General features: G+C 38.7%; 1 protein-coding gene across 6 annotated transcripts; it reads right to left on the bottom strand.

The window, feature by feature from the left end:
* Positions 1-1,846: 1,846 nt before the first annotated feature.
* Positions 1,847-14,502, bottom strand: LOC104598663 (protein TIFY 4B-like). 6 transcript variants are annotated; one of them, XM_010260836.3, is made up of 9 exons: positions 13,950-14,492; positions 13,648-13,790; positions 13,369-13,538; positions 8,392-8,482; positions 8,140-8,302; positions 7,775-7,840; positions 5,426-5,483; positions 5,088-5,305; positions 1,847-2,076 (listed from the first exon to the last, which is right to left on the bottom strand). In XM_010260836.3, exons 1-9 carry the CDS (start codon positions 14,065-14,067, stop codon positions 2,021-2,023), a joined length of 1,083 nt encoding a protein of 360 aa, XP_010259138.1. In that variant the 5' UTR covers positions 14,068-14,492; the 3' UTR covers positions 1,847-2,020. The 6 variants fall into 6 exon arrangements, with proteins under 6 accessions (XP_010259138.1, XP_010259139.1, XP_010259141.1 ...); XM_010260837.3 differs by having other exon boundaries at positions 1,847-2,233; positions 13,950-14,487; XM_088890573.1 differs by lacking the exon at positions 1,847-2,076 and adding an exon at positions 2,240-2,855 and having other exon boundaries at positions 8,140-8,200; positions 13,950-14,502.
* Between the last annotated feature and the right edge of the window lie 2,868 nt (positions 14,503-17,370).

Genomic DNA, 17,370 nt, shown 5'->3' on the forward strand with positions numbered 1-17,370 from the left:
AAAGCAGGTGAATTTGGTATCAGAGTGGCAATGCATTTGCTTATTTTGACAACCCAATGAATTAAGGTTGCAAATGGTATTCATTTATTCAACTGTGATCCCGGATCTTCTGCAAGTAAAAACTCTGCACACATAGCATTCAGTTACACATTGGGTAAATCTTCCATATATGTATGTTAAATTCTTGGGGAGATGCTATCAGTGTGGGCAGAGTTTTACTTCCAGGGAATCCCGTTGCCACCTAGAGGGTGGTTTAAGCGGGCAGGGTCACTTCCAAAGGTTGTGCTGGTAGAGGTGCTGTTATCAAAGATGAGCGGAGTCATTTTGTGGCCAGAAGGTTTAAGTAGGTGTTTGGAACCGGTGCTGCCATATAGGCGTTTTCTAAGAAAACAACACTGGTTCAACATTGATCTATATTATCTAATTTCTAAGATGATGCCACATTATTGCACCGTTGACAGCAATGCGCCATTTTCTCAAAAAACATTGAATTTGGCATTGCTTTAGACCATACTTTGCCAATTTCTAAGGTATGGTTTGTAGCAACATTTTTTCTGAAAAAAAAAAGATACCAAATAAGAGGGCATTGTTTGAAGCACTGCTTTCTCTAATGTGGTGCCTATATGGCTCTGTTTTCTCAAAAAAACGGCATCAATGCCAAACATCACCAGAGCCTATTGCTAATTGTTTGGTGGAAGAGGCAGAAGCTGAGTGGGTCTTGAGTTGACTCAAAGTTTCGAGATTCACAAGGTTTTGAGGGAAGGATGCACAAGAGTCATTACTCAAGTTCTGTTAGATATAGCACTTCCTCTGTCCTGTGGCCAGTCCAATCTCTCCTTTGGATTTGCGAAACCCTCCTTCCACTGTTTACCAACCATGTAGCACGCTCACGTTGCTCTCTTCTGGTAGAAAGAAATTATGATATCTGCCTCTCCTGATTTCATCTCCCATGTTCTGAATTACATGATTTTGTGCCCCTATAAATCTATTAATCGGATGGAAATGACAGAGGAAACCGTGGTACACTATAAAATTAAGCCCTTTAAACTGTGTTTTGGTTGCATGGGAAACTAAGAAAAATGAATGATTTCCTTTAAAAATGATATTCAATAGGAAATCAAATCAAACCATACTCTCGATTTCCTAGTGTTTTGATTAATTTGGAAAATATAGAGTTGCAAATAGATCAGATTTAATTTGATCTGAATTCTCGTCCAATTTGTTTACTTCAGATTTGGGTGTCTATTCAGCCATTAATGGAATTAAACCGGATTTAAAAATATGATACATAGATTTTTTTTGTATTAAAATTAAGTGGGACTTTGGATTTTAGATAAATCAATTTTTTTATTGATATTATATTTATTTTTGATAATATATACTAATTTTGAACAAATTTAGAATTGAATATTTGGATATGCAAATGAATCAAATTTATTGGATTCTTATCAGATCAGATTTATGATATGATTCATTTGCCCCACCAAAAAAAGAATGAATGCCATTTTCCTACCAGTACAACTCACTTCCTAGAAAACGTTCCCTTTATCTTTTGGCTAAGATTTGATCCCAGGTCTCTGTTAACCGAACCACAGACATTACCAGCAAGCTAGTTAATGGCTTTGGAAAATGTTCAAGGCAATTTAAATCCAAACACAGTAAAATATTTCCAAGAAATCATTTGATTTCCTTCGTTTTGTGTGCAATCAAACATGATCCTCATTTCTATCAGAAAAAAAAAACCCAGAAGGCCAGAAAAGAGAATGAGAGAGAGAGAGAAATCACCATCCATCCGTCCGACTTCTGAAAATAAAAAAGCAGATTGATGATACGTGCACATTGCAAATGACAGAGGAAACCGTGGTACACTATAACTTAATATTTTCATACAAAATTCATGTTCAAAATGAAACACCCATGATGGGAAAATAAGCTTCCTCCACAACAACGTCAAGCAATGCACGCAACTCTAAAAAGTCTAAACTCATTTCTCTACAAAGATGTCAGCAATCTCGTCTGGTCAGCGGAAAACCCACTCCCTGCGGCAAAGATTGTGGTGGGTGGCGAGTCTGGTGCCTGCAGAGTTAGTGGTGAATATTACAAAATGCATCATTTTCTCCTCTTTGTTCTTTCCCTCTTTTTCCCTCACCAAAAGTTGTTTTCAATGGCGATGTCTCCGATCGAAGAGCCTCCACTTGGTGCCACCACACTCAAGCAGCAGCTCCTTGGACATCTGATAGCAACAAGAAATCATCAACCAATTTCTAGAATTTGGTTCCTTGTTCATTAATTCTTGGGAGAAACATTCTCATAAAACTATTGCAAACGACCACTTTCACATGTAGTGATAAACATTTCATCATAGCATTCAGTGGACCTAATTCCCACATTCAAGAAAATCCTAGAACATAGAAATCAAAACATTTACATATTTCATAACCAATCACAAGGAGGATGGGTAGGAGACGGATTACCCGGTAAGCCAGATACCCCTGCTTGCAGCCAAAGAACACAAAAGGGTGGAAACATTTTGAACCAGGGCTTCTCTGCCTTTCCCATAGTGACTTGCCAAGGGCGGACCCAGGGGAGCCATGCCCCCCCCCCCTATGGTTCAGAAAATCTTCATAGCAATACAGTTTTTTATCTAAAATTTCACCTCCCCCCATTGTCCACCTCAATGGTTGGCCCCCCTTATGGGCCCATCTATATTTCATTTAGGTTTTGGCCCCTCTTATAAAAATTTCCTGGCTCCGCCCTGTGACTTGCAATATTGCAAGGCAGGCCCCACACAGAATAGTCTTGTTCAGCTGCAAACTTGACTTCCGGTGAAGCTAGTTTTGGTAGTTTCTTTGAAGCTGCGCAGTCAACGCAGCTCAATCAATGCAGAAACAAAAAAGATCTACTAGTTCAAAGGTTGTTATAATTCATTAATCTGATACACTATTTCAATAGTATTTCATTCAATTTCAATAAGCTTAGTTGACACAATTTATGCATAATTGTGTACAGATTAAATAAAATAAATAAAGTGACCCACTTTGTGGATATGGACTGATATATGGTCATCTGTACAGGAAAACCATTTCTCGGACGGTTCTCGAGGAGGATTGCACATTGCATGCCAATAGAAAAGATGAGAAGTTTGACGTCGACACGATCTGTTGAAAACACGCAACCATCCTACTGTAATAACCCAAAATCTATACAACTAGGCACAAGGCCAAGGCTACCGACTACGACCTCTACCTCTAGGAATGGGCCGCAACTGCAATAATAGACTTCTAGGAGAATACCAAAATTTATAATAGGCTACCCAGAGAGCAGAGCAGAGAGCCACTAAAATATCCACTACCACCAGAGATGAATTCAGCCTTACACCCTAAAATGAGGTTAACCATCCATCTCCACTCCACTGTCTCGATTGGATTGGAGTTCCCGTCTTTTGTTTTGATTTTCAAGGGGGCATACGGCAGCAATTCCCCACTTTGGCCAACAAAGGGGGACTGGAGAGTGCAACGTGAAATGATTATAGGGGGGGGGGGGGGGGGTCCTCCCTTTGATGCACTTGAGCAAAGTCTTTTTCTGTTCATACAAATTGAAACAAACCTAGCTCGATATAAACAGAGTTTTTCTGTTTAAATGTCAAAAGCTCTTCCCTAATTGGCATTGTTTCTTCAAAATCTTTTACTTATTTACATCAAAAGTACGTAACTGAAATTCTCTCGTTCCACTTTTCTTTCAATTGAAAAATCACTTGGTCAAGCCATGAACTACTTTCGGAGAGTCATGTCTTAATTTGTTTGCGTACCAGAGACCTGGGGTTTATGTATTTATCAAAATTGGGTCAGATTGACCTGAACGAGGGCAAAGATGAAGTGGGTGGGCCATAGAACAGTGACTAGTTGACTACTATCAGAGTTTCAATTCATCCAATCATACCAAGACTTTAAAAACCAACCAGTTCAATCCATCCCAGTTCGAGAGTAATAATAATATAGAAGCAAAAAAGTAAATAAACAAGATGTGGCAACTGGCACTCGTATGTTAAGACATCAAAGTATTTTCCGAACGGCCAATTTACACTTTCCGAGTGGAAGTACTATTCTGGAAGATCCAAGAAGTTCCAATAGAAAACCAAACAGGTGAAATGCCAACCCCAGTTCACTTCATTCCTATCCATTTCCTGAAGCACCAATTCACACGCCATCTCCGAGGGCTCGGGTGCCCCATACTGTAATCTACCTAAGCTTTAACTAACTCCAAGCCTACCTTATCGGGCAGGAGGAAGGACCTGAGATTTTAGGCCGGGTAGCTTGTATTTTCTTGTACCTCGGTGCTCATGGATATGGCCTCCGTAGGCATATACTAATTTATATATACGGACAGGCATGCTAGTCACGTTGTATAGGCAAGTCTAAACTAAACGACCCAAGTGTGCGCACAGCTCATCCAGAGGCACCAACCACTATGAATGTTACATTTCATGTTTGACTTGGATACGGGTTAGTTTTGAGTATTAGGCACAGTTTGGAAAGAGTACAAATGCATACTAGGCTCAGTTTTGGAAGGAGTACAAATACAAATCTGTAGAGTACAAAACCTTGTATTTTGTATGTCTTTGCGCTGTACATATTTGTATTTGTACTCCTTCCAAACTGAGCCTTAGGCTCTTAGGCTCCATTTTGGAAGAGTGCAAACACCGGACCAATACAAAACAAAATTGTGTTTGTACCCATCACAACCAAAACTGTTTTATAAGAATACAAACTTATATAAATGCAAACAAAACTTTGCATTTTCATGAACCACACAAATTTGTATTTGCACTTAAAATATGTGTTTGCACTCTTCCCAAGTGGAACATGTTGCACCTCCAGACTGCTAGTGGTGTCTGTTAAGCTGGTTGAGATCAACTTATGGTTGACTTTGTGGGATTGGCCTTCAACTGGCCTCTACTGGCTAAAGTTGCACCCTGGAAATCAAGTGGTCAGAACTATGATGCATCTTAACTAACTCATGCAACATAAAGAGAGAATTGCTGTCTTCATTTCCAAGAAAAGATGTGACAAGAAGACTTCATAGCTTACCATTGCCATTGAGATCAACGGAGAGACCAACATTCTGGGCCTGGTTCTCAACCGGACTACATTGGGTGGGAGTTTGAGGCAGTCTGGGTTGGGGTGGTGAGCTTGTGTCGCTTCGGCTTGACTGCCCATTTGGGGTCTGAGACCTCACTTGATGGTTCAAGTACATCTCCAAGCTAGAAGATGATCCCCCTATCTTTCTCTGGCCCTTAAATCTTCCTCTAACAGGGAGGCGAGAGAAAAAGAAAATGATTGAAATTGCCGGGTTGAAGGGCATGTTGGGGAAAACATAGCGTTATTTTGTCTTCCGATGAAGAGCATTTTAGCCCTTTGAACCATACCTGTCTTTGCGCTTCTCAAGGTATCTTTGCAGTGACGCTTTTCTACTCGTTGGAACCTCTGCACCAGAAAAGAAAACCATCAGCCTCAGCCTCATAAAGCAGAAGACAATTTAAGTAAAAGAATGAATCATAGGAAACTAAAACAGCTTAGGAAAGACAAGTATGAATCACGTTCCATCAGCAGCAAATTAGCAACTCCGTCTAAACCCAGCTGGTTCTTGAACATTAAGAACCCTCGTTATTTTGACCATCACATATTAGTTTCTTCAGGAACTATGAAAGCATCCTGATCCTATAAACAAAATATATGGTATACGGTGTCTTATGTCTCACCGTTTGTACCCAAACTAAAGCAATGGAAATTGGGAAAAGTGTTTTGGCACATAATACAATGCACAATTGTTTATTGTAGTTCGAAAAACATGAATGTCACTAGGCACCACTAGATGTCACACAAGACAACTGAAGTAAAAATTTTCCCCGTTGGCAGAAATGACAGAGATGTTCCCCCAACACCAAGCACATAACCCAATGTAGGTGGCACAAACATTTGAAGTTAGATCTTCCCAACCAAACATGATTTTGGTACTATGAAGTCAAAATGCCTAATTGGCACATACATGAACTCTAAATGGGAATGCAACACCATGGTCCATAACATCCCCTTAATACTACAAAGTTTTGTAAATTTCAAAATCTGTGGATCATGTCAAATTAGCTGATGATCCGAATTGGGCTTTGGGCAAGACAGTGCATCTTTGAGAGGAGAGATCAAGAACTGGAGCTGGTCGAATATTGTATAGAGAAGAGTTTCCCTAATTGTTTTGTTATGGAGAAGAAATTAAAAATCCAGAATCGAGGGATAGAGGACAGAAAAACTAAAAATGTTGAAATTAAAGCATTAAGTCTAGGAGTCCCACCTCTTTTCTAGAGCAAAAGATACTGTTTCACCAATCCTTCTGCTAGCTCATTCTCACCGTCAAGATGGAGCACGAACCCATGGAAATAAGTAAGCATAAGTTTTCAGGGAGCCATTTCTTCAATTCAGTAACATATGTTACATGACTTTAATCCATGTTCATAAAGGAATAGGGCTGATTAATATTCTCATCAGCCAGACCTACAAGTGTCCTATTTTGCTACATTTAATGTGCCTTGAGAATGGAAGGTACCAAGACTCTTAACTTTAACATAATATAAACGCAAAACATTTCAACTTATATATTCCTACATAAAAGATTAATAAACAGTTGCGACTGTAAAATGGAAAAAAAAAAAACCTGCATTCAAAACTAGAAAAAGAATAGTGGAACCAAAGGGTTAAGCACTACTATATAGGTTTTGAAAAGGAGTTTTATGCCAACAGTATTCACTAGAATCACACTTTCTTGTTTCCCTTTTGTGTGGGGGATGAGTGGTTGGGCACCTAGGACTGCTGCCACTTGTTGGACCCCAAGCCAGATTTTAGTCTGGTGTTTTGATCTGCCAAAAAATAGTACATATTCAAATAAAAGGGGCCTGCATTGGTTCAAAGGTGCTGACCTTGTGCCCTTGCAAATTTGATCCAACTTTGTGAAACATGCAATGACACAAGAAAAGTCCAAACTATCTTACTTGCCCCCTATCCTGATAATGTCTGCTGATGGTTAAGGTCCTCTTGCAGTTGTAAACAGATTGCAATATCAAAGGCGGTTTGCACTGGAGAGCTGACCTTGTGCCCTTGTGGATTTGATCCAACTTTGTGAAACATGCAAAGACACAAGAAAAGTCCATACTATCTTACTTGCCCCCTATCCTGATAATGTCTGCTGATGGTTAAGGTCCTCTTGCAGTTGTAAACAGATTGCAATATCAAAGGTGCCTGCATGGGCTCAAAGGTTGGTTTGCACCAGAGAACTAAGAACATGCAACACAAGAAAAGTCCAAATTTACCTTACATGCCCCCTACTTCCTGATAATACATCTGTTGATGGTAAAGGTCCTCTTGGAAAACAGATTACAAAATCAAATGGTGGAACCTTGGTTTAACTTACTTATGTTTAAATGACATCTTACAATGTGAATGTGCTGGTTCAATTTCCCTATGATTAAAGGCATCCTAGATGCCTAATGAAGACAAAATGACTCATTTATGTCCCTGGTTCAAAAAAAAAAAGAAAAAAAAATAACTCCAGGAATCCAGTGCTAGAAGTTTTATCCATAAGCTATTTACAAAAGTGGGTCATCAACAAGGTAATATGACTGCATGTGTGTCATCAGCAAGTGTTTTAGATAAATAACTTTGTCCAATGCAGCACTATCATTGAGAAATTCTAAGAGAGTTAATGGATAAAGAGTAGAAGCACTTACCAGGTTCAGCCTCACGAGACATGTCCCCTTCTTCCCGGTGCTGTCCAGACTGTTCAACTATTTTTGCTATTCAAGAAAAGAACATAAAAAGAGAAGGATCAATGAGTGACATTCAAATATTGAGACTTAACAAAAGAGTTATGTAGTTTTAAGTATAGCATCATGTACCCTATAGTTACACTATTAAACCATACTGGCACTAGACTAAAAAGTGGATTCTTTATTTCCCTACTTTGGAACCCAAAACCACATTGTACTAGTTCATAATCAACTTTAGTACTCAGATAAATAGGGCCAAAGCTGATGAAAAGATAGGAAACGATAATAAAGAATGAACATGGGTTGAGTTCCTGCACAAGCCTTACCACTTTGCAATGATGGAGAGATTGCTGCAGAAGAAGTGGTTTCTGGTCTGACACATGTCACCTGGAAACGGAAAGGAAATTGTTGAGTTGATGCAGTTCCACCAGGTGCAGAATCCTGAGGCAGACAAATGGGACTTGCTGCAAGTTGCATAATTGCTTGTGCCTGCAAATCGATCATTTGGACCAATTGGAAGGCCAACATGCTATGGGATTTATCTCCAGGTATACACACAAAAAATCAAGCCGCATTACCTTATTAGCAGGCACTCCATCATAGACATTCACCTTGCCACAATAAAAAATAGTCATCTGATCGGATGGCTCATTTGCCACACCTGTGATCCTGCCAAAATTTTAGAGGAATGCTTTCTTTGAGAAACCAATTATCAAAATAATAAGAAAAAACAAATGGCACATGAGCCTGTAAATCAAGACCATTGCACTTGGGGAAACTTTTTCTAGGGACAGAAATATCTGAGCTTAAATATACAACCCCACAGTTCATTTGTGGTTTGTCTACTACTTCAGCAACTGAATTGAGTGAGTCCAATGGTAATACATATTGCAGCTATCAAATAAACTAAACCATCTGGTCATGCACAAAAACATAACTTAAAAAGGAACAATAAAATTTAGGCTTGTCTCATGAATGTCAATGTGAGGTCATTGACCATCTAATGAACGATGAAGCTGTCAAGCAAAGATACAGAAATGGATGACCACACATATGTGAATATCCTTCAGAAAGAATCCAAGTTCCTTTCGACTATAAGTAACTCAGTAATGAATGACCACACATGCTGAGAAGAAATGGATGCAAACATTTCTCGGTATTGCATCCATATATCAGATGGGCTTCAACAGCCCTAACCTCCCCAAACAGTCATCCATACCCAAAATCAATCAAATACCCCACCCCCCCCCCAAAAAAAAAAAAAAAAAAAAACGTACCACAAACTTAGGATTACCATTTACAAGATGGGGAAGACGTTCAAACATGTTTATTTAGGATGACCATTTACCACAATCTGTGTACTCTACCTTAGGATGACAATTTACAAGACTGACAAGATCAAGTTTTGTCTACTTACACAAAGAGCCTGATAAACTGAGGAGATTACAAGTCCATAATATAAAGATGAATATCCAACCTACCTCACAAAACTATCTATAACCTATAACTGGTTTTGTTTGTCATAACGTAGTTAAGAAAAGGAGGCAAGGAAATGGAATATATTATCAACACTGGTCCAAACTTCAAGAACAAGCACACATATTTAGTGGCATTTCTTTTATAAGTTTATTTGATGTGTAACATTAAAGTCCAACCCACTTTTGCCTGTTTCTAATCCAATTTATTGGAAACAAGAAAAAAAGGTAAAAAGGAACCATTATTTTTTTTATCAATAAAAGGAATCCATTATTAACAACACATAAACAGCCTAGCTTTAAAGAATAAATGCGTTTCATTGACAGTTAACGTCATTTCTTCACTAAGTTTATCTAATGCCAATTTTGCACTTCAAATATGACAATTATTTCCTCTGTATTTCAATCTTCTGCAGGTCCAGTCTGTGGTACAGACATACAAGAAGTATGTGCAAATTTCAGATTTACTGACTTCACTAAGAATAGCATTTTACAAGAATATAATTGCAATTTATTTTTCTCAATTCATAATACATTGCATCAACCAAGGGACAATTTCAAATCTAAGGGACAAGTCAATTATTTGACTCCCTGGTTGATAGTTCACAAGTTAATTACATAATGCCCTTTTTTGAGAAAGGGTAATGATTTCATTTGGCAAAAAGTGTGATTGTGTGTACACAATACACTGTTATTGCTTCTTTGATTTTTGTTGTATATATTACAAAAAATATACTGCATACTCCAAGCCACACTTTTAGTTTACTTTGACTGCTAAATTCTAGACAACATTCTTCTGAATTTGTGTTACAATGTTCTCAGTTGGACTTGAACCTGAAATTGTTTGGCCAACAAGTACTCTGCCCGGCTAACTGAATCATGGGATCAATTGGTACCAATATTTTGTCTTTTTACTGTCTCTTGAGACTAACACCTCAAGGCACCAGCCAACCACCTTGAATATGAAACCTTTTAATTATCATTTCACTAGTAACCAATTTGTGCAAAAGAATGGCCTTGTAGAGTCAACAGAGTTGATTTTTTAGTTGTCAAAATCCTATGATTTACAAAAAAGGATTAAAATTTTGAACACAAGTGTTTTGGTTCAAATCCTATATCTGACTCCCTTTGTGAAAAAAAAAATCTTATAATAATCATTTGAATCTTAAGATCACATTCATGAATTTTATGATTTATCTCATTCTTGTTTTTCAAATCAATTAAACCCTTATGGGTATGAAGATCTATTTAGGTTATTTAAGATTAATTCAGAAACCTTACTGAGTTTAATTCCATCATATGTAGGTTAAGGAGCATTTATATATGGAGCAATTAATTTTCAAGTCAAACTTGATTATATCATCTTAAGATTCTAATCTGCAAGTGATAAATTTTGTTGTATTAAGTAGGTAGCTACAAAAGCGGGGTCATACATACATATATATATATATATATATATATATAAACAGAAATAAGCTTATGATTTTCAGAACACTAGTCAATTTTGAGGTTTTAGAATTCTAGTTGTCCAGCCAACTTCAACTACAGAAACAGGCAAATAAATGATATGTACCAAAGGAGAAGAAAACTAATACAAAGATGTAAATGTTGTTGAACAGAGGAAGAGGGTAGGTGCTATAAAGGCTAAACAAAGGATACATCAAGAAGCCCAATATAACTCAAACATTAAGCTGAGATGGCCATACGGCCCATACTCCAACAAAGTTTACTCTCAACTCCTGCTCTATGCTATCCATCAAAGAATAGGACAATCTTTGGATCCATCTAAAAGAAATGTTCATGATAGAAGCCAAAGATCTAGTTTAACAATTCTGCAGAAGCCATGAGCATTCTCCAACCCTCAATCAGATGATAACCACAAAATCTCCCTCTACCTCAACATGAGATAAGTCAGAGAAAACATCAACCTCAAACCCTAAATCAATTCCAAGATCTTTGCTCTAATGGAAACATTTATTCCAATTAGGGCTGCGACTTGGATCAGGTTGGGTTAAGCATTTATTTAATTTTGACTGGGTCCAAATCCAAAATAACTTGGATCAGGTTTAGTTTTGATGTTCAATTCAGGCAACCCAACATGCAACCCTAATTCCAATAGGCCTAGAATTAGTTTGATAGTTTCCTCCTCTAGGTACCTAGAAGCCCCCCAACTCCAGAGTTAAACTTAACTTCAACTTGGGCTGAGGAAACGAACTCTGAGCAATGATGTTACCACCATTTAAGAACATAAGCAATGGATAAATCCACAAACTCCGTTTTGATGTGGATTCATGAGTGAATCTAATAGTGATGATATCAATTATTCTCTATGATTTCAATATCTTTTTAAAGAAGACTCTAGTGTTTCTTTTTTTCTCCAAAAAAGGGCCAATACTGTAATAAAACAAATACATTTCATATCCCTTTGAAGAATGTGGTCCAAATTTCCTTGGCTATGGTCAAGGCTTCTTCTTCTTTTTTTTTTTTTTTTTTTTTTGGGGGGGGGGGGGGGGGGGGAGATTTTTGTTTTCTGTCAACCAGCAACCAGAAAGAGTTCTATAAAAACTTACGACTTTGGTTATAAATGGAGAAAATTAGGATATAGGACGAAACGGATCAGTTAATATGGGGTAAAAGTAGTATTAAAATATAAAAAATGCTTTTTTTTTGTTTTATTATGGATTTTTTAGAAATTTCAAAAGGCTCTTAAGATTTCAAATATGGGCCTAAATATTGGTTTACTTATGAGCCAATTTTCCATCACCCAATGCTGATCCTAGCTACCCTGGATCTTGGGAGTGATGAACTGGATATGGACCTAATCTCCAGCATCTTTTGGCATGAATTGGCTGCTCTTGGACTCAAACTCATACTCTCATGCTTGTCTGCACGAGATTTTACCATCCACACAAAACAATTATCCCTATATGTAGACCAAGTCTAACTTCAGTTTAAATCCTTTCCCTTGTAGAGTGGAGTGGCTTAGTTAAATCGGTCTCTTTTTCTTTATGCAGTTAAGCCCTTTCTTTTTTTTGATAAATGAGCTAAGCCCTTGCTTTTGATGCACTAATCCAGAACCTTATGCTAGTTGATAGCCCTATTCCCCTTTAAGAAGGAAAGCTAGATACCCATTAACTCTGCCCCAATCTACCCATAGTCTTAGTCCTCATAATAATCTTACTCCTAGATTACTACCATCCTAGAATTTTGGCTACTAAAGTCTCATCCTATATCTAGCCATACTCGAAAATAATTGCCCCTAGGTTTAGACCTTGTTTAACACTTTAACTTAAGTTGAAATCATTCCCTCCCAGACTGGAGTTGCTTAGCTGAATTGATATCTCTTTTTCTTTATGCAGTTAAAGCACCTACTTTTTGATGCACTAATTCAAAACCTTATGCTAGTGAAATAGCTCTATTCCCCTTTAAGACCGCAACCTAGATACCCAAACTCTGCCCTAATCTAGTCATAGCCTTAGTCCTCATTATAATCTTACACATAGTCTAACCCAGATAAACCCCCTTTCTTGTCAGCAGATTCACAATGTAAAGCCAATATTTTAGATGCGAAGCAATCCAAGTAGAAGAAAATGGCATTAAATTTCTTCAAATTCAAGTTCTTGTTCAGGGCAAGTATAATATCACTAATTCCAATTAACTCCCAGGTCTGCATATGTGAATAGCAAAACCTTAATCTTTTTGCTCTCTGAGCAGACCAGAGAGCAGCAATTGACACATCCAAATTTCAAGGGGGCCAAATGTAACAGCAGTAGATTGATTATTTCCTGCACATATTAGCGGAGCCCAGCATATCTATCTATCTATCTACCAGTCTGATTGAAATTCAAAAAAAATAAAAAGGAAAAAACACACACACACACACATATATATCCAGAACTCAGGAGGACGTAAATGCATTGGCGGGAAGTTTGGGATGAGCTTCCAAATAGGATTGATTTACTGATTTTGAAGGCTTGGCTCCGGATTAAACGGATGCACATCGCGGCGCATATTAGCAAAAATACGAAAAGGTCAAAAATAAAGAGAAGAATAATTTAAAAATGACGGTAGGAAGAAAACCTGGGAGAAATGGTGTCATTGTCGGCGACCGGGAGACGGCACGACACATCACCGGGAACCGCGGGTTTCGGGGGGTCTTTTCGCCGATACGAAACCGATTCATCTGCCGAAACAGAAACCTGGAAATCGGCACTCGTTTCCTTGGCCGATGCTGTGGGAGTTACAGGGACCTACAATATTATTTATTTATTCTTATTTTATTCTATTCAATATGCTGACAGCACTCCATCTCCATGAGAGAGAGAGAGAGAGAGAGAGAGAGCGCTTCGTAATACTCACGTGTGGTGGATCCTCTGCTGCCGCCTTGGAGGCCACCTTCTGCCGGATTACGGCACCGGAATCCGTCCTCGCCTCAAGCAGCGATTTGAGTGACAGTACCTGCTGGATTGCCTGAGATTTGTTCCATGAAGGACGACGCATGCCTGTACGGACAAGAGAAGAAACGGGTACGTGGAGATAATTACGTTTGTTTTTTTCTCAATTTCAGTACCTTCTTTTTCCGTCACAAGAAAATATGAAGAAAAAAGAAAACCAAATAGAGTAAACTGTAGAAGGAAAAAAGAAAGGAAAGAAAATGGAACCTTTTTCTTTGAGGTAGCGCCGGCAATCTTCCCGGGTGAGCTGAGAGATGTCTTCTTCTGTGAGCTGGTCGAGGGGTTTATCGAGTGGCGACCGGAATATCGTCTCGCCGGATCCCATGGCGGCAGATTCCGGACAGAGCTCTGTTTTGTAGGATTGGGAGGGATTGCAGAGAGCCGAGGAAGCGCAGTGAGAGTGAGATCCACTGCTTCTCTCTCTTTCCTTGATATAAATAAAAATCCCACTTTGGTGGGGGGAGGGTCTTCAGGTATTGACTCTTCAGCGAGAGAGAGAGAGAGAGAGGTTGCGGGGGCGTGTGTGTCCAAGTTAAAGGGTTTGGCCGCGGCGTCTCCGCTTCGACGGGGCTTTTTATCTAACCTCGCTGCACCCCAGAATGCCACGTAATTGCCTCTTCCATTTTAATATTGTAAATTCCCAATTACAGTATCATCCCTCAGACTTTAGCTAAATTACCATGATGCCCCTCCATTGCACTACTCATTCACATAGGCCTGACTCTTGTCCCGTATTCCTGAATCATCTCCAGTCTGACCATTAATGCCCAGAAGAAAAGAACCGGGCCCCCTCTCCCCTGCTCCCTCAATTAGATTCGAATCTTTCTCCTCCTCGGAAGCTGTGTATTTATAACCGTTAGCCCCCTGCCAAATGGCAAGCTGTCTTCACAAGCTCTTTACACGTGGACAGCGTAGAGAGGCCTTAAATTAGCCACGCCAGCATCTCTTATCCACGTTAGTCCACTGTCATGTCAGTGAAAAACACAGGACCAACTTGACTATCTTTTTTCGCAGGGGAAGAACACTTGAAAGGACCTGAAAGAGACACGTGGACCCATGATGAAACCCCAAAAGTATATTTCTTCCACTGTTTGTTAGGTACGATTTATTTTACTTTAGTGAAAAGCTAAGCAATAAATTATACGTATATATTACAAATTTCAAGAGAAAAGGCTGTACTGTCCCATGTGGAGAGTGGAAATTAAAAGGGCGACTATCATGGCAAGGGGAGCAAAATGAGAGGCCAATTTGGATTGGCCACGTGGCAAGTTTATCTTAAACCTACATGATCTCTCCTCTACATACATATATAGATACTATACAAGCTTGGATGTGAAGGAACAAGTGGAATGGATGACAAGTACTTATTAAGCTTCTCTGCTACTGCTCCTTGAACTTGAACAGCTTTTGATATAATCCAACAAAAACCCAACCAAAATTCAGGTTTGACTTGGACCAACTTTCCAGTCACTTCAAAAATTCAAAGGAAAGGAAAGCAGCTTTTCTTATCTTTCCTTACATTCTGTCTTCCCACGGCAAGCCGTTCAATGATGACTTGACTTCCTTCAATTGCTCTCCGGCTCTCCCTTGAAGGTTAAAGCCTCTTTTCTGTCTTCCCATTCATCGTCCCCATTGTTCCTCTCTTCTCCCCCTCACCAGTCAGACAGTCACCGGCAAATTAAGACCTGTCCGAGCTTTTAATTAGACAAACTCAGGAGATGAGGTTGTGCTGAACTCTTTTAACATCCAGCCAAGAGGCTCACATTCTCACAGTGGTTCTCCTGTAAAGGATATATATTGGTCTTATTGAGCATATGTAGCTTGACAATGAATTGAATCCCACCTAAAAAGATGAAGCTAATTTTGGTGGTTCACAATTCTTTTTTTTTTTTTAACATGACATGTATTGAGAAGTTGTGACCATCTAATGGATCCCTTGGTCTAGAACCCTAAAATATTTAATTTCTTATGAAACAAATGAACAGAGCAAAAAAAGAAAAAAGGTTTCCAGATGAAGCACATGGATTTCTTTCTAGACAAGATGTACTGTTAATGCCATATAAAGAGATGTTATGACAGAGTCAGCCCCCCTTGTGTAAGATAATGGACCACATTTTAAAGCGTTCAACCCACCCCAATACAGCACTGTCACTCAGCTTGATTATTGATCTAAAACTCCAACAAGAAAATGTCAAAAATTTAATTATATTGATTTTTAAAGAATAAAAGCTTGGGTTGGTCCATAAAGTGTAAGCGGAAAGTATGCACTCAGAAAATTAAAATTATTACTATCCAACCCTAAAGGAGCTTAAAAGTTTAAGCAGTTAGGTGAGATTCATATATAGAGATGACAAATTGGAAAGAGTTCCAACCTGTTCTTCCCCAGTTGGGCCAGGTTTTAGGGAAACCTGAAACTCTGATGATCAGGAACGGGGTGGGGATGATATTTGTCCACCTAACTCCAATTAAATGTGTATGTGTGTGTATCTATATATACATTACATGGTAGAATATAGTTGTAGTAGGTTTAAAAAATAAAAAACAGAATTGCAAGTAGGGATGATTAGGGTGGGGCATGAAGATGGGGTTGGGATTTATAGCCTTGTTGGAGTATGGGATCAGGTAGTTGAGTTTAGGGTTGGGGATGGGACATGCAAAACCCGGCTCCGCACATGAAAGTAAATTGAGTTTTGAAGTAAAAACAAGCATAAGCCCAACCATACCTCATTACCTTGTCCTGAATTTTAATTAATTATAATGGAAGCACCAAGGACCAAATACCAGATCACTTAGTCAAATAGGCTTCAATACCAGCTGAAGGAAGAGTGTTCAACTGTTAGGTAAATTCTCTGACTCTACCAATCGACCTTTGTTGATTTTCCTGAAAACCTCTTCAAAACTTAAGCTTTCTTCCTTAGAAAAGAATTTCAGAAATTCTTATCTGAATCACATTACTAGATTGAACTAGCATAAAAAGAAGGAAAATATGGCACATTAAAACTGGCAGAAACCTTTAACCCATTCTGTGGTTTCATGGGTTGGGTTTGTCTCTACTTTATCCTATATTGTTTTATGAAAAAAAAAAAAAAGATTATTAAGGGGGGTTTTTAAGCAATTCCATGTTAAGAAATTCCCTCAACTTTCTGTTTCTCTCTTATTTTCGAATAAAATGGGCATAGTTTAATGGTCCATCTTAATGGGTGGTACCCAATGCCCTATTTAAAACAAATTTACGACCGCCTACTATTCCCAGAACAAGTAAATCTTACTAACCAGTAACTCCACCAGATGAAACGTCGGGGCTTTTCTCGGGTTCTTGCTCTTAAAATCTTAGCAAAGTTCTGCTAAAATTTTGTTAGTCTTCAGTCCAATCCAATATTGTCAAACTTGGACCGGATAAAAAACCTGAAAGTTGAGAGTTGACTGAGTCATGGTTTTTCGGTTAACCGTAGTGGTGGACATGGCGGGGCTGGGTCCAAGCTGAGCACCTATGACAACAGCCGGGGTTTGGTTTCATATCATCAGCACTGGCTCGGACTCCAGGCCAGACGTTGGGCTATACACATATGCAAATATTAACCATATAAACCCATTAAGTAACCAGGGCATAAAACGCTCAATAGGTCAC

This window comes from Nelumbo nucifera, chromosome 6, assembly GCF_055504915.1.
Source record: "Nelumbo nucifera cultivar China Antique chromosome 6, China Antique-T2T, whole genome shotgun sequence".
Classification (NCBI taxonomy): Eukaryota; Viridiplantae; Streptophyta; class Magnoliopsida; order Proteales; family Nelumbonaceae; genus Nelumbo; species Nelumbo nucifera.

Bases quoted from the DNA above. Each gene is read 5' to 3' on its own strand.
- LOC104598663 (XM_088890572.1), bottom strand. From the start codon at position 14,067: ATGGGATCCGGCGAGACGATATTCCGGTCGCCACTCGATAAACCCCTC. The intron at 7,841-8,139 runs GTAAGGCTTGTG...TTTCTTGAATAG, and splicing joins CTCTCCATCATTGCAAAGTG to CAAAAATAGTTGAACAGTCT. The intron at 2,856-5,087 runs GTAAGCTATGAA...TTGACTGCGCAG, and splicing joins CGTTGATCTCAATGGCAATG to CTTCAAAGAAACTACCAAAA.